Raw genomic sequence first — 24,019 nt, forward strand, 5'->3', positions numbered from 1 at the left:
GGCGTACAAGGGTATGACCCTCTCTATACATGCAAAAAAAAGGAAACAAGATAAGGAATACACCACAGACCACTAGCCCTTGCGACCTCTGCGCTTCATCCGCTTCTGTGCGATGATACGGTTGCGCTTCGCAAGCTTGTTCTCCTCCTCATCTTCGGCTTCCTTCGCAGCCTCCCTTTCAGCAGCGCGCTTCCTCTTCTGGCCAGCCAGTACCTCCTCGGCCTTAGCCTTAGCCTTCTCCTTTTCGGCCTTGTCCTTCTCCTGCTTTTCTTGCAGTTCTTGACGGCGTTTGATGACCTGTGCGTTTTCAATGGCGAATTCCACAATCAGTCGCTTCTTCTTCTCCTTCTCACCATCGACCTGAGCACTAGCGGGGATCTCAACGGCGTGGCAGTTAAGCCAGCGCAGACCCATCAATGCGTGACGATGGGTATAGTACTCGATGAAACCGTAACCACGGCTGCGACCACCACCAGTCTTCTCTGAGACCTTGGTACCCTCACGGGTTTCGTAGACAATCATGGCTTGTCGCACAATACCCACACGCTTTTCCTTTCTCAATTGCTCCAGCTCCTTCATGGTGTCGGCAGATCGCAGAACCTCCTCCTTTGACAGACGCTGTCGCTGTTCGTTCTTGACTTCAGTGGCAAAGCCAACAACGGCTTCACGAGCAAGCTGCTTCAAATCTCTCGAGGTGATGTGTTTAGGAATGTTGCGGATGGAGAGACGGCAGAGACTGAGGTGAAGGGCAGGGTTCTTCTTAATGACGGTTTGACGATGGGTGTGACTCTCCTCACGCATTTTGATCTCAGATGGGGAGAGCATCTTGTAAGCAGGAGAGTTGGAAGGAATAGTACCCTCAGACAGAAGGTAAAGACGTCTCTTATCCTTGTCACGCACAAGACGGTGTGAAACACCCTCCTCTTCGAGTCTTGTAGCTTCCCGCTTATTCACAGCGCGGGCAACCTGAATAACACGGCCATCCAAGGTATACCGACCGCTGGGGTCAGAGGCCTCGTTCTGCAAGACGGAGTGCTTCATCGCGTTGTTACGGTCCTTGCCGGTAGGTTGTGGCATACTGTTCTTGGGAGCTTCACGTACACAGGTGATTGCATCTTCGGGCTTCCAGAAGCACACGAAGCCAGTACCACGGGGACGCTCAGTCTCGTGGTCCACGACGATACGAGCATATCGCAAAGGACCGAATTGTTTGAAGTGTTCGTAGAGAGCCCCGTCATCACAAGTGAAGGGCAGGTTGCGTAGGAAGATGGTCGAATTGTTGCGGTCGTCATCCTCATCCTCTCCCTCATCATCATCACCCAGATCTTCCATATCCTCATCTTCGTTCTCATCCTCCTCTTCATCAGATCCCTCGACCTCAGAGACTTCCTCCGAAGCCTCATCGTCTTTCATCTTGACATCATCAGATTCCTCCTCCTCTTCCTCCTCTTCCTCCTTCTCTTCCTTCTCTTCCTTCTTTTCCTCCTTATCATCCTCCGCCTTCTGCTGAGTATCCCACACCTCCTTCTCTACGGCCCAATCGACGGCCAATGTGCGACCATCAATCTCTTTGCCGTTCACTGCCTGGAGCGCCTTCTCGGCATTCTTCCTACCCCGAATAGTCACGAAACCGAAACCAGCAAGTTGTGTTCCCTTCTTGGGAAGAGTAGCATATTTGACCAATCCGAAACTGCGGAAAAGGGCGATCAAATCAGCTGGTTCTTTGATGCTCCAAGGCAAGTTGCGAACAATCAACTTGGGTGGCGCGGCCGATCGTTGGTCTTCTCGGTCTTGTTTCTTTTTCAGAACAGCAGCGGAAGGAACACTCTTGCCGATCTTCTCGTCAATTTCACGTTGACGGGCTTGGGCGTAATCGACTCGAATCTTCTTGCCTTCAAAGGTGGATCCATTGAGCTCTTTCAGGGCGCTCTCGGCATCCTCGAGGTCGGCGAAGGTAACGAAACCATATCCCTTTGACTTCTTGGTCTGTGGGTCGCTGACAACAGTGGCGTGCTTAATCACATAGGACTGTGAAAAGTACGCGCCGAGAGTCTCAGTGGTCGCCGAGAAGGGCAGCGATCGAACGAAGAGGGTTCGCTTCGGTTGAATTGGTGCGGTGGCATCTGTGTCCTCGGTCTTGGTGTCGTTCATTTTCGTATCGGCATCTTTGGGAGAATCGTCCTGTGACAGGCGTCGTTTCTTGTGTGGTTCCGACATGATTTAATATGTTTGTAGAATATCAAAAGGCCGGCTGGTTCGCTCTTTTTTTTTTTCCTCCATAGAATTTGACGGCAGAAAAACCATGGCGGTGAGGATGAATAGTGGATATCCCGATAAGACGGAGCTGTTATCCTTTATCGTCTATCACAACCTTGGAGTCCGCTTTCCTACCAATTCCACCTACACCATGGACGCTCGATCTGCAGCAGGTTCGCGGGCGCAGTCCCGTAATGGAGCTGAGAGTAATGCCCAGTCCTCCGGCTCCCTAACTCCTAATGTGTCCTCATCAGGACCACCCAAAGTTCAGCAGCCAAAACCACAAGTACTTCCCAACCGGTCTGGGCCTTCCGCGATTCTTGTTTCTCCGCGACAAAAAGGCAATCCTATTCTGAACCACATCAAGCTTGTACCTTGGGAATATACCGAGACCCCCGCTGACTATGTGATCGGAATGACGACATGCGCCTTGTTTTTATCTCTGAAATATCACCGGCTACACCCCGAATACGTTTACTCGCGAATCCGCCTCCTCGCTGGCAAATACAACCTACGAATTGTACTGGTAATGGTTGACATTCCCAATCACGAGGAAGTACTCAAAGAGCTTTCCAAGACTTCTTTGGTCAACAATCTCACCCTGATCCTTTGCTGGTCCGCACCCGAAGCCGCTCACTATCTCGAACTGTTCAAGTCGTCTGAATTCGCACAACCTACGGCGATCCGCACACAGCAAGCCCAGTCATACAAGGAGTCCTTGGTGGAGTTTGTTACCACACCGCGCAGTATCAATAAATCGGACGCTGCAAGTTTGATATCTACATTTGGGAGCTTGCAGAATGCCGTGAATGCCCAACCGGAACAGATCAACTCTGTCCCTGGCTGGGGTGAGAAAAAGGTCCAACAATGGTGCAGTGCGGTGAGAGAGGACTTCAGAGTAGAGTCTACCAAGAAGGCTACTGCTCCTCAACCTCAAACCCAAGTCAAAACTCCAAGGATTGCGAGGCCTGCAAGTCGGCCACGACAGGCCGAAATGGATGAGGACGAGGAAATCCTACGCGCTGTGCTAGCCGAGAGCCGTGAAACAGCAGCGTTAGAGGCAGCAGCAAACGAGAGTCACTCAAAACCAAGTGAACCCACCGAAGAACTGAGTGACGGTATCATGGCTGCTCTAGCCAAGTTGCGGGATACCAACGGATGAAAGGTCGCATCTATACACGGTGAGATTGAATCTACCAATTAGACAACTTTCGCGTTCATCAGAATGAGTTGGCTCGGTGAAATATCTCCGATGAACCCCATGAGGCTTGAAAGTCTGCTTCAAGCATATCTTCAGCAATCCCGCAGCTCATGGATGTTTTTCTTGAAGCTTAGACTAGACCTCGTACGGGGAACCTGGCCTGCGCCTAAAACGGAAACAGAAACGATCTCATATCCTACGTCGGATCCCTGGTCTGATGGAACTGCCCAAATGGCCAATGAAATACACTATTAGTCAACTTTCGGCTCTTCCGAGGCACAATCCCCACCAGTTGATGGAAAGTTGGGATTCTCCGTTGGCTTTCCCACCTGAGCCACCTCCCACTTCCCCGCTTCTTTCCCACTTTCGATGTGGGGGACTCATGCACGCAAAGTCACGCAAAGTCACAACTCACAGCCTTATGCTGAAATAAAATAAAAACCCACAAACGGCTGCTCCCGGGGCACGCTGTTTTGTTCTATTTAGAAGCCTCGATAATTTGTTCGATAATTTGTATAGACTAGAACATAAGCCATAGAGATGTCACCTCTGTTTCATACCTCGCCTTTGGATGAGGAGGTCCCAGTTCTAATTATCGGTGGGGGGCCATCAGGTCTTCTTCTCGCTTTTTTGCTCGCTCAACTGGGTGGTATCTAGCCCCAGAGACTCCTTCGTTTATGATTATCAAGTTGCTGACTGGGATTAGTTCGATCTTTGGTCATCGAACGCTACCCAACCAGGCTAGCAGCTCCTAAAGCACATGCGCTTTCGCCTCGATCTCTCGAATTCTGTCGACAGGCGGGGTTGGATGTAAATGAGATTCGCAAAATTGGCAACCCTCGTCAAGATGCTTATTGGGTCAACTTTGTCACAAGTCTAGCTGGCAGACAAGTCGGGCGTTTACCCTACGAGCGCATGGATCATGGAGTTCTTAACGATACTCCAACTGTAAGACACCCGTTAATTCCTCTCGGAATGCGAGACTTATTTATTCGCAAAGATGATACACAATATTCCCCAACCAGCATTTGAAGATTTCATTTCCAAGCGACTATCGAAGACCAACCTCGTTGAAATTCGCAAGAACCACTCGTTTATGAGCCTTGAGCAGGTTAGTCATGAACATTAACTCAAAGAACAACAAAGATAGTCATAATGCTTACTCAGTTTCAAGAGAGATGGGTTTGTTGTGACCAAAATCGAAGACAGATCATCTCAAAGGGAATACAGTATCAAGTCCCAGCATGTCATTGCGTGCGATGGGGCTAGAAGTGCCGTTCGACAGTTTCTTGGAATAGCAAGTGAAGGCGAAGAGACTTGTCAGTTTCTTAAGTTATTCTATGGAATTAACGTTTTATCGGAACTAACAGAGCTATTCAAGGTGAAACTATGATGACAATCCATTTCAATGCCGACTTGAAGCCCGTGATCAAGGAACAAGTTGGCATGCTGCACTGGATCATGGACCCATTAGTCTCTGGATTTATTATTGGATATGATCTGTCCGGAAACCAAGTGCTGATTTGCAACTTCGATGTGAGTTTATGATATACAACTTGTTGTTAACATACTGATAGGGATCATGGTCAGTCCGAAAAGTACCCAGTGGAATCCTGGGATGAAAAACACTGTCGAGAGATCATTGATGCAGCCATTGGCGTTGAGGTGCCTTATGATGTCCTCAGTTATCGGCCTTGGATTCTTAGTAGAAAAGTAGCCCACTCATACCGCAAGGGTCAAGTCTTCCTGTAAGTCAAACATCAAGCAGTATAAAGCATTTGCAATGACTAAATTGTACCGTTTTCTCTGAAGTGCCGGGGATGCCGCTCATTCCTTCCCTCCGACCGGTGGTCTCGGTCTAAACTCTGGCTTAGGCGATGTCCATAATCTGGCGTACAAACTCGCAGCAGTCCATCACGGCTGGGGTGGTGATAGTCTTCTTGACACATATCAACCTGAACGTCGTCAAGTATCCCTTGTCAACGCTAGCCAGAGCGTCAAAAATGGCAAGCAGATCTTCGGTCTTCTCAAGGCATTGGGTACGACTGATCCCGACGTGACCATCTCCCGACAAAATCTCTACCACAACATCGAAGATCCAGAAGCCATGATTGAGATCAACAAAGGAATCGAGGGTCAGCGGGAACATTTTGATAATCTCGGATTACACATTGGGTACGTGTACGGCGATACAGAAATCCCCTCCAACGTGTCGGCATTTCGAGCTTCGTGTGTACCCGGTGCTCGACTTCCACATGCGTGGATTAAGGACACTTCGGGACTACTGCAGCTTCCTGCGATAGACTGCAGTTACGTGCACGAACTTACCAAAGAAGAAATCTCCAAGAAGCAATATTCGACTCTGGACTTATGCCAGCTGGACACATTCACTTTGATCATTGACGAATGTAATCTGTCTCATTTCCAGTCGATGGTGAGCGATGCATTTGCCAACTTGCCCAAAGAGATACAACAAGTCTTTCCTCTAAAGACGGTCGTGTTAGGCGTTGACTTCCAACTGCAAGGAGAAACAGAGGGCAATAATTGGGTATCTTTGATGGGATTGAATGAGCATGGGATTCTTGTTCGCCCAGATCAGCATATTTTGACCTGCATTTCCAACAAGGCCGAGTCGGGGGAGTTGTTGCAACCCCTCAAAGACCATCTTGGGTGGTGAGTAAAGGGACATATTAAACTCCAGAGGTCATGGTCAATCGTATAACATTCTTGGCGTTTCGATACTCTCTCTCTCTCTCTCTAATCGCGCATTGGCCTTACAATGCCCAGATGATATACTAGTATATGAAGCAAATTTCTCATACTATTATAAATTCATTACGCTTATCGTTTCATTTTCACCGCGCGGTTCCCCCACACCGTGGACCGAATATACCAGCACTTGTACGCTATGATGGACTGACACCGAAATCAAAGTTGAAACCTGAGCTGTTCAGCCAATCATCACTTTGATATCAGACGACCGAGATATCCAATCAATTCATTCACGTGCCAACTAGTGCATAGATGTGGGAAAGTTGGGGATATCAGAACTTGTACAAATGTACGCCGTAGCTATCCAAGTCCCCCACCTCGGTATCTCCCTTCTTTCCCCACCTTCCCCATCTCCCCCACATGAACTAACGAACCTATATCAATCAGTACATAGCCAAGTCGACTTCCCCAGAGATTTACTCCCAAAACTATAAATCCTCAATCTGCAAGATTCCCCAAATCCCAAACACAACGACCATGACCTCCCTAACTCTTCCCCCACCAGGCCTCTCCCTTAAAGATGCCAATCTCCTCCTCTCACACCCCTACCTCCCCATGGAAGCCGGAGTGGCCTTCACCGAAGACGGAATGTGCCACATTGCAGCCTCAACCTACATGAAAGGCTGCACAGGCGCAATGATAGACTGGTGGTTTGGCTGGATCCACAAAACAGAGCAATATGCACTCTGGCACCCGCGCGACCACGTATTCTCCGATTGGGAAGGACCTCGCGAGAATAACAGCACCTATATTGGAGGCCATCACCTGGTGCACGAGTACATCGGGGGTGAGCTACAGAAATTGAAGATATCTTTCAAGGATCCGGGTCAGTACTTTGGTGCTGGGTGGGAGGGTGCGTTCCAGGAGGCTGGGTACTCGACTGCTGTATGTGGGAGGACGGGAGTGTGGGATGATGAAAAGAATGAAGTGATGTATGTTGGGCACTTGATTCATCTGATTAAGAATGAGCCGGATGGAGTGAGGATGCGATCTCGCTTCTGGTTGGGAGATGTTGATGGAATTACTGATCCCGAAATGAGGAAGGCGGGGGTATCTTTGGAATTCGCTACGGGGCTTTTGAAACATTGCACGGAGGAGATGGCAATCTTGGCTAGTATTTTGCCTGATATGTACAGTAAATACTCGAAGACAGAGGTCAAATTGTGAAGGGATTACAGGCAGTGCATAAGATTTGCACATATGGATTTGTCCGGCTTAAATTGAGGTGCGGTTTTGGCGCGCAATAGCAGCAAATCTTCCGATGATCTCACCCATCTGTGCGGAGACGCCCCATCGCGATGCGATAGTTTCCAGAATAACCTGGAGAGAGTTCAGCTCATCGAGAAGATTTACAAGTTTCATACCACTCGGGCCAGATATTCCTAGATCCCGTAGAACATCTTCAGGTCCGGACGAACTAAGGGATTCTTGGTCTGCACCTGGAGAAAGTTGACTCTTCCAAACATCTGGCCAGGTATATCGTTCCGGAATCTCAATAAAAGGCCCCTTCAAAAGACACATGGTAGCAATTACCATCGCTGAAGTAAATACCGCAGTAGGTATGTGCATTGCCCTGTAAACCTGGCTAAGGGGAAGGTTATCAAGAAGGCGAGTGATAGAGACGGCGTGCAGGACTGCGCGGAAAGCATCTGCTTGTCCAACCCATTCAGTCAAGTTGAGCTTTAGATGATGGCCCTTGGCATGTATTCCACTAAGATCCTGTGGAAGATCGTAGTGATCGCACAGCCATCGGTAGACTGAGATTGAATGAGCCGTAGTCTCGATAAAAACGCAATGCCACCTTATGAGAAGCGGAAGGTTATCACGGTCTGATCCCGTTTCAAGCGCTATATTTCCTTGGTGTATATTAAGCATTGCTTGAATAACCTGATTTCGCGATACCGAGCCGAACACCGGACCCTTGTTTTCATGTAGGTCGGCAATTAATGTCTGCAACCCTTCGATGATGACGAATATCGATAAGTATGCGAGCTTTAGAGGGATTTCAGTGTAATTTGGCGCAAATATGCGCGTGAAAGCCTCACTCATTGGAATCTGTGATTGCTTTGAACGTGAAATCTCCACTATCCATTCATCGGCAGTCTTCGCCGTGAAAGCAGCATCAGAACACGCTGTTCCAAGGCTGTTAATGAGATGTCTTGCGCTCGCTGGCGAACCCGATGCTTGCGAGATCAAGCCGTCAAGTATATAGTGTCCATGAATTGCTCTCCGTTGGACTTCAGTAGCAGCCCAAGTCTTCCAGAGAGTATTCTTCTCTTCTTCGGGCAGATTGGGGCTCGGTGAATTTAACAAGACATCTGGCACGGAGTACATGCCTGTGGTTCGGGCCCAGTAGAATCCCAATCCATGAATCACTGATACAGTTGTTCGGATGCTTGCGTTGTTCGACAGCATCGCATATGCTTGTCCGATGAGAGCGGTTAGAACCAATTGAATGCCATCACAGGTATCCCATGGTCCTCGTATCTCAAGCATCGAGGGCCAAGATGTGGACACAGCTGTGTGTCCCAATCTCCAAAGCATCTCACCCTTTTCAATGGCATCTTTCTCACAGACAAAGAGAGATCCCATTGCAACCATGTTCAGTAACAGGGGTGGAATGGTCTTTTGCGCTGAGAAGGTCTGTTCATGAATGACAGGAAAATTGGGAGAAATTCTTTTGAAATACTCATGAAGACAGGAGTCCAAGAATGAAGAAGTGAATCCCGAGCGATGAACATCTGAGTTAAGTTTTTTCGAAAGATCGTCAATCATTTTGTAGATCTGGTCCAATGCCATGTTCCCTGGACCCTGGCTAGCTCGTGTTTCCGCGTTGCCAGGACGAGTGGGGTTTTCACCATTCACTGATCGAGCAGAAAACCCCCCCAGGGGGAGCGGTACTACTGGGGCTCCATTAAGGTCAGACATTAACCATTCGAGCAGAACTCCAGACTCCAATAATGTGTGTGGTTCTGGTGCATTCGGTTGTCCTAGGACAACCGCCGGGCAGTTAGTTGTCAAACTGCTAGAAGTCGGAGCTTGTTCAGGGACCGGATGGTTGGTCTCATTTCCCCAGGTTCGTGGAAATAATGGAAACTCATTATTATGTTGTCGTCTCACGTGTCTTGTAAGCACATCTTGGCGCCCGAAACGCCGACTGCACTGGTGACATTGGAACGGCTGTGAATTTGAATCTATTCACGAATAAGAATGTAGTTTCTTCCAGGGTAGTCGATACAATTTATCTCACGTGTCCTCTCATGTCTCTTAGGAATTCGTTAGTCACTTTCTGAAGTTGCTTCTCAGGGGCCACGGGGGGATCTCAGAACGTACCCTCAAGTGGTCTTGCTTGGTATATGCTCGATTGCATTGTGAGCATACATAGGGCTTAGCTGGGTCTATTCCACGCCCTGTTGCAATGGACGGGGAACTCATGGCGCTAGTGGATTACCAGGCTTTGCTGAGTGACGAGTTGCAGTCAAGTGGGAAAAAGGTGGGGGAGCCGGGCGCCGGGAGGTGGGGATATTCTGTACTTACCGAACTGCGGTGGGTGTGCTGGAATGAACACCCACTTGCTAAATAGACCTTTGGCGAACACACGTCCATCAACCATTTGCATGGGGGAAACAGGTATATAGGGCGTAAAAAGCTTACAAGATGGCCGTTTATTGTTCTTGGAATAATTATTACCAGAATTTTAATGGAATCTACCTATCGGCTATGCTATATAGCCATCCAATTGTCCACTAGGGCATGTGGGGCCAGATGAGAGACTGAATATGCACTCCATGTACCAGGTCCTATTTACGTCAGATACAGGGATCAATTTATCCATGCTCAAAAGTCCTCGGGACGCAAACTTCTCCACATTATGGATAGGTATAAATGACTCAAGCTCCGGTAGGTATTTAGAAAGTATCTCGATATTCAGTACCAATCCCTAAAGAACTTCCAAGAATACCACTCACGATGGCACTAAGACATTTCCTCAAATACATCGAAGCCTTCAATGCAAAGGACTACCACGTCCAGCATAGCTACTACCACCAAGATGTCACACTTGCCATCCCCGATCCCGAGATCGGAACACTTATTGGATCAACGGGAATCATGAGACATTATGCCATGGTCCACGCCGATGCCCGGGAAACCGTCGTCCCGATGTTCGTCATGTTTGATGGCCCGCGGATCTTCTTCAGCATGGAGGCTTACTTCCTTTATACCCGTGTCACCAAAAATGCGGTCCATAGCCACAAGGTCAAGGCTGGAGATGTGATTCGAGTCAAGGTTTGGGCGACCTATGATATGGTTGATGGAAAGATGGCAAAGATTACTTGTAACGCGCTGAGTGATGAGTTTCTGGGACAGGTTAATGTGGACGAATTGATTCAGGAAAGTTGGAGTCGTTCGGATGAGAATGTGAAGGCAAACTGGAAGAAGCCTACTTCTGTTCTATAGAGGTGTTGGAAGTTTTTTGTTATCTATACAAACTGATGGCTACACTCATCCAGCCCTCTATTGCTTAGAAGCTAAGCCAGATTAGCGGCCTAGAAAAGTCTGTTTAATCAGTTATAGATAATCTCCATGCCCTGGGAAAGAATCGGTAGGGAAATCGGAGGATCTAACATCTGAACCCAATCGGGTGTACAAATCTTCAAATGTTGTGTTTGCAGAATCGAAAGGTGTTTTGGGGAACTCCTGTTACAGGACAGACCCGGTGAGGTTTTTCCCATATATATCAACGTAACGCATATTTTACAGTACATTATTATGTAGGACTGGAAGGGTAAAAGCATTTGATGCCTGAGGCACCAGTCAGCTCGCGGCACAGAAATATCATATCTAGGCACAATTTCTCGTTGGGTTCCGTGCCAGTATCAAACAGCAGGGACTCCCTGCTATGCTGGATCAAAGTCGAGACGGATGCGACCCTGACCATTCAAACAGGGTGATGCGATCAACCCAGTGAACCGACTTTTCCACATGTGCAGACCCAGCTGTGCAATTCTCCGAAAAGCCCCAAAAATGGCCCTCACAAATCTGCCAATCGAACTTTTGAACAAAATCTGCAGCTATTTAGAACAATCCGAATGGGCCGCACTCAGATTATCCTCTCGCTCGCTTTACGCAAGGTCCCTGGATGCATATGCAGATCGCTACTTCAAAAGCATTTGCTTCATTGCCACTGCTGAAGGCATTCGGGAACTAGAGGAGCTGGCAAAGAACGATACCTTTTCAACATGTGTTCGGCAATTATGGATGATTCCGACCGTCTTTGAAGGTCTACACGATCTGGAACTTGAAAAATTCAAGTTAAAAAGTTCTGGGTATTCAAAGCGATCTAACCCCCTTGATCGGTATGAGGATGAGCTGCGAGCTTGTTATGCAATCTATCAAACCATCAAAGCCGATAACCAAGCTCTTCTTGAGTCAAGCACCTTTAGCGCTAGGCTTCACGCATGCTTTTCTTCCTTTGGAAACTTAAATTCTGTTGGACTAAAGCATTACGCGACAAGCTATTTACTCGATCCAAGGCAAACGGAATTTCGATGCCTGGGATTGCGAAATCTAAGAGATCAAGTTGACTATGTGTTTACGCCCTCCAACTTGCCACGTCTCCAGTGGCACTTTCCAGCGAATATCAACTCACTGGCCTTATCGAGGATGTTGCAAGGCCTTACTGAATCCAACCCGAAAATCAGAGCCTTAAACACATGTGGTGCTAATTTCTGTGGCTCAACTTCGCCTTATCATTTTCTCACGCAAGAGCATTATACTTCTCTCCTCCAAAAGCTTAAAAACCTGGAACATCTTCATATGTGCATCTGCTACAACGAGAAAGAGCTGAGTCGCACTTCAACTTCAACTTCAACTTCAACTTCAACTTCAACTTCAACTTCAACTTCAACTTCAACTTCAACTTCAACTTCAACTTCACCTTTAACCTCAACCACATATATTGATCTTCTGATTTTCGTTGCACCCAGACTTGAAAGTCTATATTTCTCCCAATGGGATCAGCTTACACGTGATATAAGTGATTCTTATTTTTTGGGACTCGCTCAACACATCAATTTTACCCGACTGAAAGAGCTTCACCTTCACTGGATTCAGATCGGATCTGAGTCTTTCAAATTATTTTTAACCACCGCCAAGCAGACTCTGAAGACTCTCACACTCACATTGGTATATTTGAAAGAACACCTGTCAATAAATCCTGAGTCTACTGGTTGGAAGCACATTTGGGAATTTCTTGGAGAAGAGCTATCACTACAAAGCTTTTCCATGACAAACATTGGCTATGTCGGACATAAATTGATGGTGCAAGGGCCCGGAGACTCGGTCGAACCGACAAGCTCCGTTCGATTTAGTGCAGAAATGAGCAGCATTCCCTTCGCCAAATGGATCAGGCAGCTCAAGCCGATTTTAACTGGACCGGACGTAAAAGTAAGAAGATATCCAGGTTCGTATCCCCCTAAGCCCCAGACGTCGTGGAAATCATTTTCTAATAAACAACTGCTAGACATGTTCATGGGGTTGCAGCGCCAGTGTCCCCGTTATGACTCCTCGTGAGGCGGCCCCCAATCTCTTAGATCGTCACCCTAGAGCGCCGTGCCCTGATTAATCTTCGATCTACCACACGTGTATCGGCGTATATGGGCGTCTCTCACAATAAAGATCCCGAGGGTTGCATCAACGTGAAGGTGGGGCTGGGAATGAACATCAATCACAATCGGGAAACATCGAAAGGTCATTGCCACGCCTGTGAAGAATATCAGATCGATTACACTGGCAGCTCATGGTTAGATGAATAAACCACATAATTACATATTAAGTGAATGCATAGCGAAAGTCTCTGCTGGACATCACTAGAGAAGGCCCCCTTTCCAAATTAAAGCACATGAGTGTTCTGGCCAGCCCAGCCCAGAAACAACGAATGGAAATTCTCACTCGAACCTTCCAAGCGCTTCAACCTAATTCCAATATGGCTATTAGAACTTGTAAGAATGCTTAAGACAAATGAGAAAATCTGAATTTGGAGAAACTTATATTTTGAATGATGGAATTGATAGCTCGCTGCTCTCAATGGCCTCTAGATGTCTTGATACATGATACTACTAGCCAAACAAATCATCATAATGTTGAGACATGTACTAGTTTACTATGTAATGTCCCCACACTGGCAAACTCAAATTGATTTGATCTAACGAATATCATGGCACTACATAGTATCTACCTAGGTACTACCACCACTAGTAGTAGTTCCATTTCGTCCTGAAGGGATACATGTAGTAGCAGTGCTTCATTCCAAAATCTACAAAAATGGCATTGCAGACTTGAAATATTTGTATTGCTCTGAGCTTCAAATGTTGTCTCTGATAAACCGCTAGGGGCTAGACACTGGTAGAAGATTCATAGACTACACGAAAGAAAAGCACCAACCATTTTACGCTGCAGTCTTGAAATTAGGAGACAAGTACGAATGCCATCTATATTCATACCTTGTTTTATCCATAGCGACAAGTAATGAAGCTGAATAAAACATATCAGCTTGGTTTGAAAGTAACTGGCAATGGTTTGGCGTAGCCTAATGTGGAAATACAGCCCCCATTCCCCCCTTTGGGCCTTTGCTTATAGTGCGACTTTCTTCATTAGGAAAGCGAATAACCTCTTCAAGCCTGACTAAGAATGGCTTGCCACCTGTTATACTAAATACGACTATCCAGGTAAAAAAAAAAAGGGGCACAGAGTGCATAACGCATAGTCTACTATAGACTATGCAGAAACTCCAGAGATAGATAAAACATATGGGGAAAAAAACCGCTAAAAATACTGAGCTTGTACATATTGACCTATATACTACTATTCATGAAGTATTTCTTCCAATCATTTTCCGAAGCAAAAAGTAGTGTTGTAACTTGCCATACTGTTCATATGGGGCTGGGGAGTGGGGATGTTGAAGTTATTCAGGATTCATGTAGTACCGATCAGGGAAAAACAATACTATACGACAAGGATTGAGAGAAGAGTTTTGGCAGTGATAGGCCTTTCCAAGTTTGTTTACTACAGTTAATTGCTATTGCTAGGAAGATCGGCACGCAAAAGAGGTATTTGTTTCATGTTTTAGATACTACATCCCGGGGGCAAAAGCATCAACCTCAGGCTACCACAGAGCCAAGCCAAGAATTCATACGCATACGAAAATCTGAAGTTGATATGCTAAAGATAGAAACTTATAGAGATGTCCATCTTCTACCTTCTATAATGGCTTGGCTCATGGTTAAATAGCTGAAGATTCCCACTCGAAATACAGAGAACATCAACAATCAACTCAATCAACGAAACAATCCAACCTCCTCTACTCTCAACTCCAATCAAACGATCACTCGATCATCCAATCTCAACCGCCAAAATGCAGTTCATCACCATCGTCATTGCTACCCTGGCCGCCGTTGCCGCCGCCGTGCCCTACCCTGATGCTTTTGAAAAGCGCACTTGTGTCGGCAGTGAGTTTTGTCTGGGAATTGAAAAGACATGGGCATTAGAAAAAGAACAAGCTGACTCTCTTCATAGACTACAAGGTTGCCTGCCAGACTAGTGGCCCTTCTTGCTGCGATGACTGGCAATGTGTCGGTGCCACTGAGTGGAACGATGGTGTCTGCATCCCTAACTACTAGGGGCATTTGATGGACATGATATTTGTGCAGGCATAAATATAGTTAGAAACTCATGATGTCTTTCTTTTTGTCTCAGTTATTCAATGTTATTTCTTCGCCTCCAAATCGGTAAAGAGCTTTCCATATGTATTTTGTAGAAAGTGTTCTGATCATTCAAATGTATCCATTGGGTATTGTTGACTGGATCTCTAATCGCATTTCAATAAAGCAGTAAAGACATAAGCCGAGACCTCCAACCAGGCCATAAACAACACGAGGCAGAAAAAAAAAACATAAAAAGGTAATCAAAAACGATAACTCAGGGATATAGTTGACTTAGTCAGGATGAACGGCGCCGCCGAATTTTCCACGAGTAAAAACAAACATTCATGACCCTAGCACTATACAATCCTGTGAACTTGCTCTGACTTTAGAGTCAGAACAAGAAAACCAGGACACGTAAATGATAAGATAGGCAAGCGTAATGGCATGTACTGGTTAAAAAGTCTCCAGTTTCGATTCGTCAAAATGAACTCTGGCAGAGCCAGTTAAAAAGTAGGGGGAGGGAGAAAGGAAATAAGATGCGACAGAGTCCTATGTGGGCTTCTCGCATCCAATGCGACCCAATAGAGCTTTCCGATCACTCTGATCAAATGGCACACGGCCGCGACCACGAGCGCGCACCGATGAAGTGCCATTAGACCGATGGCGGTCCAATCCCAGGGCACTGTCATTGATAACGGTGGCAGTGTTAGCGCCATCCTGAGCGGCCAGCCGCACGGATCCGCTGGGTAGAACTTGGCCTGCTTCAACCTCGACCTCGGCCTCGTCTTCCTCGTCACTACGAGTGTCCTCTGCATTGCCAGTAACAACGACACCGTATGCGACGCGAACAATCATGGTAAACCAGACAATAGACAGGCCCTGCAAGGACAGGAGAAAAGACAAGAAGATCCACTTGATGCTCCGGTTCATGCAAATGGGGTTCTCCAGGCTGCGGAAAGGCGCGAAGAGGTATGCAAAGGCATCGGGGTAGCCATTCTCGCTGATCATCTCGGAGGTAGCGCCAGAGTAGCATCCGTATGACATTTGAGATGGCACGTTCTTATAGATAGACCACCATAGCATGTTATACAAGACGTGTCGGGTTATGAACCAGACGGACATGAAGACGCCGAATGCCACATTGCAGGCATTTTCAAACTTGAGGTACTTTAGGATCTTCGCCGACTATTGGAATGATTAGTATTGAATGTCGATACAGCGGAGAATCAAGTTTTACATACGGGCAGAAGGAAATCCACGACGTCCATCAAGCACAGTACCACGTTGGACACATTGTAGAAACCGTAGATGTATGCCGAGCTCAAGAGAGTGCTGGTGATGATATGGTGAGACAACATCTGGTAGTGATCCTTGCGGCGCTCTTCCACGTGGATGACGAAGATCTGTTGCACCAAAAAGGCCAACTCCACGAGAAGATACCACTTCATCAGACCCGACACTGGGCGAGCTGGCCACTCCGCCCAGATGGCTCCAAAGTCGAACCAATAGTAGGAATTCTTCCACAGATACTATCAAGTCAATTGTCAGCCTACCACTCCTTCTGCATCACCTCTTTACTCCGGGGACGAGTACATACCAATCCAACTGCCCAAATGACACCATAATACATGGCCTGCCATCCCTGTTCGGCGAACCGGACAGATCCCTTCCGCTTCAAGCCCGCCCTGCGGGCCAGCGGTTGTAGGACCCATTCAATTGCGAAGGCGCGCACGGCTGTGAGGGCAAGTGCGGCGCTGATGACGAAGTAGACGTCGTCCCATCCTTGGACGTAATAATCTCCGGATTCACTGCGGTAAGACAATTTGAAAAAAGGTTGGGTATAAGGACGAAGCGACGGGTAAAGGTTATGCAGAGCCAGCAACATAGCCAGGATGGTCATGGAGATACCTATAGTGGAGGAATTGCCAAGTGTCAGCTATGCCGAGGTTCGTATGAGAAAAAGCAGCGGGGGAATTCCAGATGGGAACAGGCAAATGCGCAAGCTCCCAGAGCTCCGGTTTGCGCAAAAAATTACGCATGGGTAGCATGTTTGAGATGGCTTCTCTGGGGGATGTTGACGTTCATACCGATTTGGTTGTTGACCACCCATTCCCGGAACGTGGTCTCCATGGCTAGCCGTGGGCCATTTCGGCTAGAACCATAGACATTGAGCTGCGATTGCGGGACAGTTGTTTTTTTGGTCATGACTGATGCTGGGCGAACAACCAGAAGGTGGGAATGCGGAAGAAAAAATGGCAGCCGGAGGGGAAACGAAGGAGTGGTCGGCGTCGCCACTAATTAATTTGCGAAGCGGGATTGGGGGTCTCGATGTCTGAGTCGTGGATCCGCCGCGTCACAGGTTATAAGACAATAAAATCGCACGAAGGCTAGCTATTGTTGAGGGATTGTCTTCCTTTTTTTTTTGGAATGGTTTCTTTTTCTTTCTTCTTTTTTTTCTTGTCAAAAGAAGGAGCTGAACAAACGAAGGTCACCAAGAAGTAAGGAATTACCAGAATCCCTGTGGAACGAGAGAGCGGAGGGGGAAAAGAAAGCTCGTTTCAAGTGTATCTTTCCAAGGTTATGATGATCGACAAGTCCCACACCGCCTCATCAAGGGAATAGAGATACCAAGACTTTTCATTGAAGAACATCATTAGTTACATGTCACTAGGGATGTACAGTATGTACTTCCTGCAGTATTACAATGTAGACCCTTTCCCCGCATCATTGATCGTTGCAAGTCAGAAACTCTTAGATCCACTACTTTTAGCCCTCGACCCGCTAAAAGGCTCGAGCCACTTTTAATTGCTTTGAAATGCCGAATGCCCTTGTTCTCATTCTCTCCCGTTGGTTCCACTCTTCGATGATTCCGATGTGATTTGTGGGATTCGGGCTACATGTGGTTTAGAGTCTAGACTGTGAAGATGACTTCTTGTCATACTACTTTAGTAGGTAATTCTGAGATATGCGTTTTTAATTCTGAAATGACAGCACTGACTTGTCAGTACAAAAGAAGCTTGAAATATGAGATGGACATCACGCGCGCTCCCCAATAAATACCGTGGGAATAGAAATATAAAAAGAAATTGAGAAAACCACGCTTCAAAACGCCATCCCTCCCAGTCATCGAACGCCCTATGACAGAAAATGAGATTTAAACTCCCGTATCCACAAAATGCACCCACAATACAAATATCTAGACATGTCCCGAGTACATGGCCGGGTGGTGCGCAGGATCTGGCATCCGAACCTCACCCGAATCCCGCGAGTACTTGGACGAGGCGGCGTCATTGGCGTTGGCAGCGTTCTTGGTATTGCCAAGTGGCGACGAGATCTTAAGAGGAAAACGTTCTGTCAATCGCCGAGAGGCTCGCTTGAGGGCTGGTTCGCGTTCGCGGGTGTAGGTAGGGAGGGAGTCTTCACGCTTCAGACTGAGCTGAAATGAGCGGCGGCTGCTGGTTCGACTCACCACCTTTTGTGGAGCCACGGCACCATACGCCCGAATGTGGCGGGCACTGACACCTGCCTTGCGATCGGTAAAAATGAATGTCTAGATGAGGGTCGTAAATTAGCATCTCTCTTGTGTGTGAGCTGGTGGTATCAGAAGCTGGGAACTTACCGTGAGTAGATTGATCACACTCATCACCATGGATAGGACGCCAGCGGAGATTACAATCTGCCAGAATGATAGTCCCAGTGACTTCTGGCTCAGGGCGGCGGAGTTCAGGTTGCCCAATGTTGCGACTCCAAGGATCATCATGATGGCTGCCAGTGTTACGAAGCTAGCATCTTCGCCGAACAGAGGCCATTGGCGGTTGAAGTATCCGCGCAGGATAGGAAGCTCGGAGATGATCAGGAAAACTGCTCGGGTGAAGATTTGTTAGCATAGCTCGGGGATAGATATTCTCAAGTGGGGACGAGAAGAATTGTACTTACTACTGATGAGTGCCACTACGGCATGTGTGACGGCTTGAAAGAAGAAAAAGCCATTGGTAGTCTTGGTTTTCACCAACATGACCACGCAGGCTGCGATTAAGTCGAGGAAGACGATGATATTGAAAGCACGGACGATGTTGAGGATGATATATCCTGGACCAGCCAGGGACTCCCGAAGTTTACCCATCATGATGGTGAAACCGGAGATTTCGTAAAAGAAAAGAGTCTAAGAGAAGAGAATATCCTGATCCTCGAGATTGTAAAACGTATTGATATAAATGAAGGGACACTCCAAAGGTTGTGTGTAGAAAAAGGGCGTGGATGGTGAGATTTAAAGGAGTGGGGAAAGGAAGCAGCTGGCCAGCAGGACTTAAACAAAGGAAAGAAAGGAGGATTCGAGGATGGAAAGAAAGGAAAGAAACTAAAGAAAGAGAAGAAAGGAAAGAAAGTGAAGAAGGGAGTCGTTGAATAGGAAAAGAAAGAGAAAGGACTAAGACTATCTTAGATACTCACTTTGCATTGTTCGAGCCGCCCTACAACCCCTACTAGCCCCGGGTTTCCGATTTGCCTAACAAAGGGGGTTCCTATGATTAGAAGCTCAAAAAGCAGTGTTTATTTCGATATCAAAGGCTCTGCTAATTTTGAGGCTTTTTATTTAATGTTTCTTCAGGGTCTTTGTCACACGACGTTTCATCTCTACTTTTATAGCAAGCTTCTTACTGGCCAGAGGCAGATTTAAGCGCAGAGATCGGGAGCAGATGCCCGAAGGTGGATCGATTCAATTCTGGTCTAGTGAGATGGATCGTGCAAGGATTGGTTCAGAGCATTCGATATTTGTGTATGCTGAAACCGACCCCGTAGATGAGCGGTTAACAGTGAGTGATCCATGATAGAGAAAAGAAAAGAACCGGTAAGAGAACAAAATACAATACTATTCACTTAGGGACTTTGATTTAGGAACCAGGATGTTTCTTACTATATTAACCCATAGTGCTTTTAGTATAATACTCCTTAATTATATACAAATGTTATGATTCTTTGTCATCCTCTTCCATTCTACTTGGAAACACTCGAAACCTGACTATTTACGCGCCCAATCATCGGCATCTCTCCAAGCGCCTGGTTACAGGTTTTGTTTTGTTTTTTTTTCTTATTTCGTCTCAGTTTCACTTTATGCTTCTCTTATGCTATGCAGTGAATTCTGTAAATTGAGAAATTCCAAACGTACAGATTAGTGATAAGTATAGAATCGGGGAGAAAACGAGTTCCATGGCTCAAGTCTGATTCGTCCGAACCTGGAGTTTGCCTTAAACGCCGGAGAAAAAAAAAAAACACGCCGCCCCTCCTTCTTTCCCTTCTACCACCTCAAGTTTCATCAACTCTCGGCGTTGCGCTCTCAATATTAGCGATCTTTTAGTCTACATTTTAGTACATCATGACTCGTGGAAACCAGCGGGATACCGATCGGGCCAAGGCCCAGAAGAAGGCCCAGGGTCAGGTTCGTCCTTTACCCCTCCCCATCATTCACAGTGAGACTGACCCAAAACAGAAGGGCAAGAACACCCAATCGGGTACTCAGTTCCAGAAGACCAAGGAGGATGCTGCCACCATCATGCGCGAGAAGCAGCGCAAAGGTAAAGCCTATTGCGCCACCCCACTCTTGACTTTCTTCGTCAGTTTGCTGATCATTTGTTTCGATAATAGCCGATGAGAAAAAGGCTGCAGAGGCGGGAGGCCAAAAGAAATAACCCAATTCCCCATCATTTCGTCCTCTCCGATCATTCCCTACGTCAAACCTCTTTCGGCAATGCATTCCTATGTGACAATGATTGTGAAGATTGAGGTCTGAGCAGGATTCGACCTTGGGGAACTTCCAACGAGGAAATATTCCGTTTGCTTTATGGCTTCCGTGCCAGCGACTAGCGAGGCGTTTATCATACATACACTGTAAAACCAGAGCGAGAACTTTACATATCCCAGGCTTGAACGCTGTTCATTTTGTCCTTTTTTTTCTTGAATTGGCTCTTGCGACAAGTCGCATATTATTCCTCCACCCTTGTGTTTCGATATGCAGCCCAAAATGCTTGTGCCCTGGTCAGCCGGCCCAGCCAAGGCGATTTTGGCACAGCGTGTTGGTCCGCGTCCAGCGTATCAGATGGCAAAATCTCATCGAGCACATTTTCCAAGTCGAATTGGCGGATGGATTGGTCAACAAATGTCCACAGGCTCTCGCCCTCCCATCCAATATCGCGCGCAAAACAGACCACTCGCCCTACCGCGTCTGTCCGAACCTGTTGCTCCGCAATACAACCCAGTAAATACTTCGCAAAGATCCAGGCAGATATATCCCGTGGGTGAGCAAGACACCAGTCAAGAACGGGATCCATCAAGGGTCTAGCCAGTTGTTCAGACAAGTTCGAGAAATCTGTCGTATGCGCAAGAAGAGCATGAAGCTGCCGTATATAGCCGAAGGCATAGTAGTTCTTAGGGTGTAACTCCGCGGCACGCAGGACTCCATCAAGCTCCGCACGATGCAATTTCAACAGGGCTTCCGGGGTCCAGGTTTGGATCTGAAACATCTGCCTCACTACCCATAGCCTATGGGACCACAGAGTCGGAGATTTAGTATGCCGGTGTAGTGGTGAACACTGATAGGTCGTCAAAAGCGACAGCTCAGTGTCCAGCAGCTTTTTTGTCGAGGCAATCTGATCTAGATCTTCAGCGCATTGTGCAACGGCTGCCAGCAGCCAACGTTTGCGCCAGTTACATGCGGTCAGATGCTCACAGTCAAAAAGTAGCATGACTTCTGTAATGGCTCGATCTGATACCCCGCTAGTGATGGCGTCCTCGACGGAGTCCACGTGAAAATCATCTCCAGACATTGACACCAGGCGCTCGAAGAACAGGCTTCGTGCGACGGTATAGGCGTACACGAGCATTTTCTTGGTCATTCCAATGAACAATTCATCTTGCAAAAAGGGTGTTCCCAGAGTGGAGGAGATCATCTCAATCTCCAAGATCTGGTTCCCTCTGGAAGAGAAGACCCGAGCAATTTCCTGGTATGCATTCTCAGGAGTAGTCATGGAGAGTCATGGATACAATTCAAACTGCTTTCCAGTCTCTGGATAAATTATTTCAACAGAGAGAATACCGATTTGTTGAAATTAAGGGCTGCTGTGTAGAAAGTTGTTGCTCAAAAAGGGCCCGCATGACAAAGGCGGAGAGGAGTGACTCCGGGCTTCCACAGTTGCAAGATCGCCTGGACGTCATTTTCTCCGACTTGCATTTCAAGTACCGCAATTCCCACTGCCTCCTGCAAACATCACACAGTCTTGGTCACTCGCCCTCCTTGCTCCTAGCTTCTGCTTGAGCTTCAGCGCCAACGAAAACCCCACATATCCGGCCGCCTGGCTAACCCCCCGCCATCATGCTGTCTCTCACGCTTATGATCCTCTTCGTGCATATCGCCATTTACCTGATCAATACAATCGGCGCATCAACAATCGACCTCCTGGTACGTCTGTTCAAGCGTAACCCAAGCGCTATAAAAATTTCCCCTCCAGATCCCACAACGCGATAACCAAGGGCCTCATACTAAACATCATCTCTCCACGTCTAGTTATGGCAACTGTATCTCAAGGTGCCAACGTCGTCTGCCCGGAATGCCCGCGAGCAACAGCGATTGAAGGGCGAAGTGGTGAAGTTGAAGCGCGAGATGAACAGCACCAGCTCGCAAGACGAGTTTGCGAAATGGGCTAAATTGCGCAGACGGCACGACAAGGCCGTCGAGGAGTTCGAGGCAATGAGTACGTGTTATATTGACAGCTTCATTTATTGAGGCAAACAACCTCGTTGATTACTCCCTGTCGACTAACTTCTGTTTCCCCCTTTCTCAACAGACACCACTATCTCGGCGCAGAAAAGTTCCTTCGATCGAATCGTCAAGACCGGCCGCTGGCTCAGCACCAACGGACTCAAGATGTTCCTACAATTCTGGTACTCGAAAACACCTATCTTTGCCTTGCCAGAGGGCTGGTTCCCCTACTACGTTGAATGGGTTCTTTCATTCCCGAGGGCACCGCTTGGCTCCGTGAGCATTCACGTTTGGAGCAATGTGTGTGCGAGCGCCATTGCTGCCATTGCTGAGATTATTGGTGCATTGGTGGTGCGGGTTGTTGGGCAGAAACAAGAGGCTGTCGCCAATGGAGCTAAGAAGACACAATAATTGAGAGACGAGAGACGGTCATGCCCCATGCCTAAGGGCTCTACTAGGTTCCGGTGTATTATACTGATATTATACTGAAGGAAACGTGGGAGTTCCACGATGTAATGATCATAGCATACATAAAGCCATTCATTGCATTTCAGGTCAAAATAATAAAAATCGTTGAATATGAAATGTTTCTTCAAGGCTTACAAAGGGTTTTCAGGAAAAAAGAAAAGTAATTGTAAAGAATAAAATAAAATAAATTGGTATATATGAATGTTCATCAGATAATTTTAAATCGTTTATCAGCATCGACCCCTTGGGATCTCAGTGCTTGACTCTATGATTGATATATCATCACGCGAACATACGAAGCTCATGCCAGAAGCAAAAGAAGTTATAGAAAGAGTCCAGCCCCTTCGACCGGGCTTCTGTGACCAAGAGAGAAAAAAGCCCGAGAAAAAAAAAATCCCAAACCGAGAATCTCAAATCACCGCTTTGCCATAAGCTACAGACTCGAAAAACAAGAACTCCTCGCCTCAAGAATGAGCCCCATTGAGTTACCCCATCCCCGAAGAGAATAAAGAGCAATCGCATGACTATCCAAACACGACGAAAAGCAACCCAACACAAGGGAAGACCGAAATCCTCCCTTCCCCTCTCAGACCAAGACCACACACCCCATTATGACCGGCAACACACGAAGCGAGACCGTCGGATGGCAGCACAAAGCCAGGAGGGAGTAGGGCAGTCAGCCGCTATCGAATTGCTTCTATGGCGGCGCGTTTCCGCATTGCCTGACTTGATAACTTTGGAGAACCAAAGTGCAGGGTGTCCGGGGACTTTCTCCCAAAGCGAGGATGAGAAAGAATTAAAATTCTTTGTGTGTGAGCTTTGAATGCGATTCTTTGAGCGAGGAGTTGGAAAGAAAGAAGGATTGGGAAG

General features: G+C 47.2%; 12 protein-coding genes across 12 annotated transcripts; 7 read left to right on the forward strand and 5 right to left on the reverse strand.

Annotated features, from left to right (window-relative positions):
• Positions 1-72: 72 nt before the first annotated feature.
• N7466_004245 (mRNA-binding ribosome biosynthesis protein NOP4) lies at positions 73-2,217 on the reverse strand (the record flags this gene model as incomplete). Its single annotated transcript, XM_057163642.1, has 1 exon — positions 73-2,217. The coding sequence occupies one exon, from the start codon at positions 2,215-2,217 to the stop codon at positions 73-75; it is 2,145 nt and encodes a 714-aa protein (XP_057022323.1).
• A 190-nt stretch (positions 2,218-2,407) lies between these two features.
• On the forward strand, positions 2,408-3,418 carry N7466_004246 (DNA repair protein RAD10; the record flags this gene model as incomplete). The annotated part of the gene is made up of 1 exon (XM_057163643.1): positions 2,408-3,418. One exon carries the CDS (start codon positions 2,408-2,410, stop codon positions 3,416-3,418), a length of 1,011 nt encoding a protein of 336 aa, XP_057022324.1.
• Positions 3,419-3,997: 579 nt separating this feature from the next.
• N7466_004247 (FAD binding domain-containing protein) lies at positions 3,998-6,134 on the forward strand (the record flags this gene model as incomplete). Its single annotated transcript, XM_057163644.1, has 7 exons — positions 3,998-4,106; positions 4,164-4,405; positions 4,458-4,568; positions 4,632-4,776; positions 4,839-4,993; positions 5,048-5,205; positions 5,270-6,134. 7 exons carry the CDS (start codon positions 3,998-4,000, stop codon positions 6,132-6,134), a joined length of 1,785 nt encoding a protein of 594 aa, XP_057022325.1.
• Positions 6,135-6,706: 572 nt separating this feature from the next.
• N7466_004248 (uncharacterized protein) lies at positions 6,707-7,396 on the forward strand (the record flags this gene model as incomplete). The annotated part of the gene is made up of 1 exon (XM_057163645.1): positions 6,707-7,396. The coding sequence occupies one exon, from the start codon at positions 6,707-6,709 to the stop codon at positions 7,394-7,396; it is 690 nt and encodes a 229-aa protein (XP_057022326.1).
• Positions 7,397-7,444: 48 nt separating this feature from the next.
• N7466_004249 (uncharacterized protein) lies at positions 7,445-8,830 on the reverse strand (the record flags this gene model as incomplete). Its single annotated transcript, XM_057163646.1, has 1 exon — positions 7,445-8,830. One exon carries the CDS (start codon positions 8,828-8,830, stop codon positions 7,445-7,447), a length of 1,386 nt encoding a protein of 461 aa, XP_057022327.1.
• A 1,368-nt stretch (positions 8,831-10,198) lies between these two features.
• On the forward strand, positions 10,199-10,687 carry N7466_004250 (nuclear transport factor 2 family protein; the record flags this gene model as incomplete). The annotated part of the gene is made up of 1 exon (XM_057163647.1): positions 10,199-10,687. The coding sequence occupies one exon, from the start codon at positions 10,199-10,201 to the stop codon at positions 10,685-10,687; it is 489 nt and encodes a 162-aa protein (XP_057022328.1).
• A 3,955-nt stretch (positions 10,688-14,642) lies between these two features.
• Positions 14,643-14,907, forward strand: N7466_004251 (uncharacterized protein; the record flags this gene model as incomplete). Its single annotated transcript, XM_057163648.1, has 2 exons — positions 14,643-14,736; positions 14,804-14,907. The coding sequence occupies 2 exons, from the start codon at positions 14,643-14,645 to the stop codon at positions 14,905-14,907; spliced, it is 198 nt and encodes a 65-aa protein (XP_057022329.1).
• Positions 14,908-15,480: 573 nt separating this feature from the next.
• Positions 15,481-17,136, reverse strand: N7466_004252 (uncharacterized protein; the record flags this gene model as incomplete). Its single annotated transcript, XM_057163649.1, has 4 exons — positions 15,481-16,116; positions 16,173-16,460; positions 16,529-16,839; positions 17,019-17,136. 4 exons carry the CDS (start codon positions 17,134-17,136, stop codon positions 15,481-15,483), a joined length of 1,353 nt encoding a protein of 450 aa, XP_057022330.1.
• A 991-nt stretch (positions 17,137-18,127) lies between these two features.
• On the reverse strand, positions 18,128-19,057 carry N7466_004253 (uncharacterized protein; the record flags this gene model as incomplete). Its single annotated transcript, XM_057163650.1, has 3 exons — positions 18,128-18,481; positions 18,551-18,792; positions 18,868-19,057. The coding sequence occupies 3 exons, from the start codon at positions 19,055-19,057 to the stop codon at positions 18,128-18,130; spliced, it is 786 nt and encodes a 261-aa protein (XP_057022331.1).
• A 1,245-nt stretch (positions 19,058-20,302) lies between these two features.
• Positions 20,303-20,615, forward strand: N7466_004254 (4F5 domain protein; the record flags this gene model as incomplete). The annotated part of the gene is made up of 2 exons (XM_057163651.1): positions 20,303-20,501; positions 20,572-20,615. 2 exons carry the CDS (start codon positions 20,303-20,305, stop codon positions 20,613-20,615), a joined length of 243 nt encoding a protein of 80 aa, XP_057022332.1.
• Positions 20,616-20,909: 294 nt separating this feature from the next.
• On the reverse strand, positions 20,910-21,950 carry N7466_004255 (uncharacterized protein; the record flags this gene model as incomplete). The annotated part of the gene is made up of 1 exon (XM_057163652.1): positions 20,910-21,950. The coding sequence occupies one exon, from the start codon at positions 21,948-21,950 to the stop codon at positions 20,910-20,912; it is 1,041 nt and encodes a 346-aa protein (XP_057022333.1).
• Positions 21,951-22,294: 344 nt separating this feature from the next.
• Positions 22,295-23,092, forward strand: N7466_004256 (guided entry of tail-anchored proteins factor 1; the record flags this gene model as incomplete). The annotated part of the gene is made up of 3 exons (XM_057163653.1): positions 22,295-22,381; positions 22,487-22,673; positions 22,767-23,092. 3 exons carry the CDS (start codon positions 22,295-22,297, stop codon positions 23,090-23,092), a joined length of 600 nt encoding a protein of 199 aa, XP_057022334.1.
• Between the last annotated feature and the right edge of the window lie 927 nt (positions 23,093-24,019).

The sequence above is a fragment of the Penicillium verhagenii genome, assembly GCF_028828195.1.
Source record: "Penicillium verhagenii strain IBT 33310 chromosome Unknown utg000005l_segment0_segment0, whole genome shotgun sequence".
Lineage (NCBI taxonomy): Eukaryota > Fungi > Ascomycota > Eurotiomycetes > Eurotiales > Aspergillaceae > Penicillium > Penicillium verhagenii.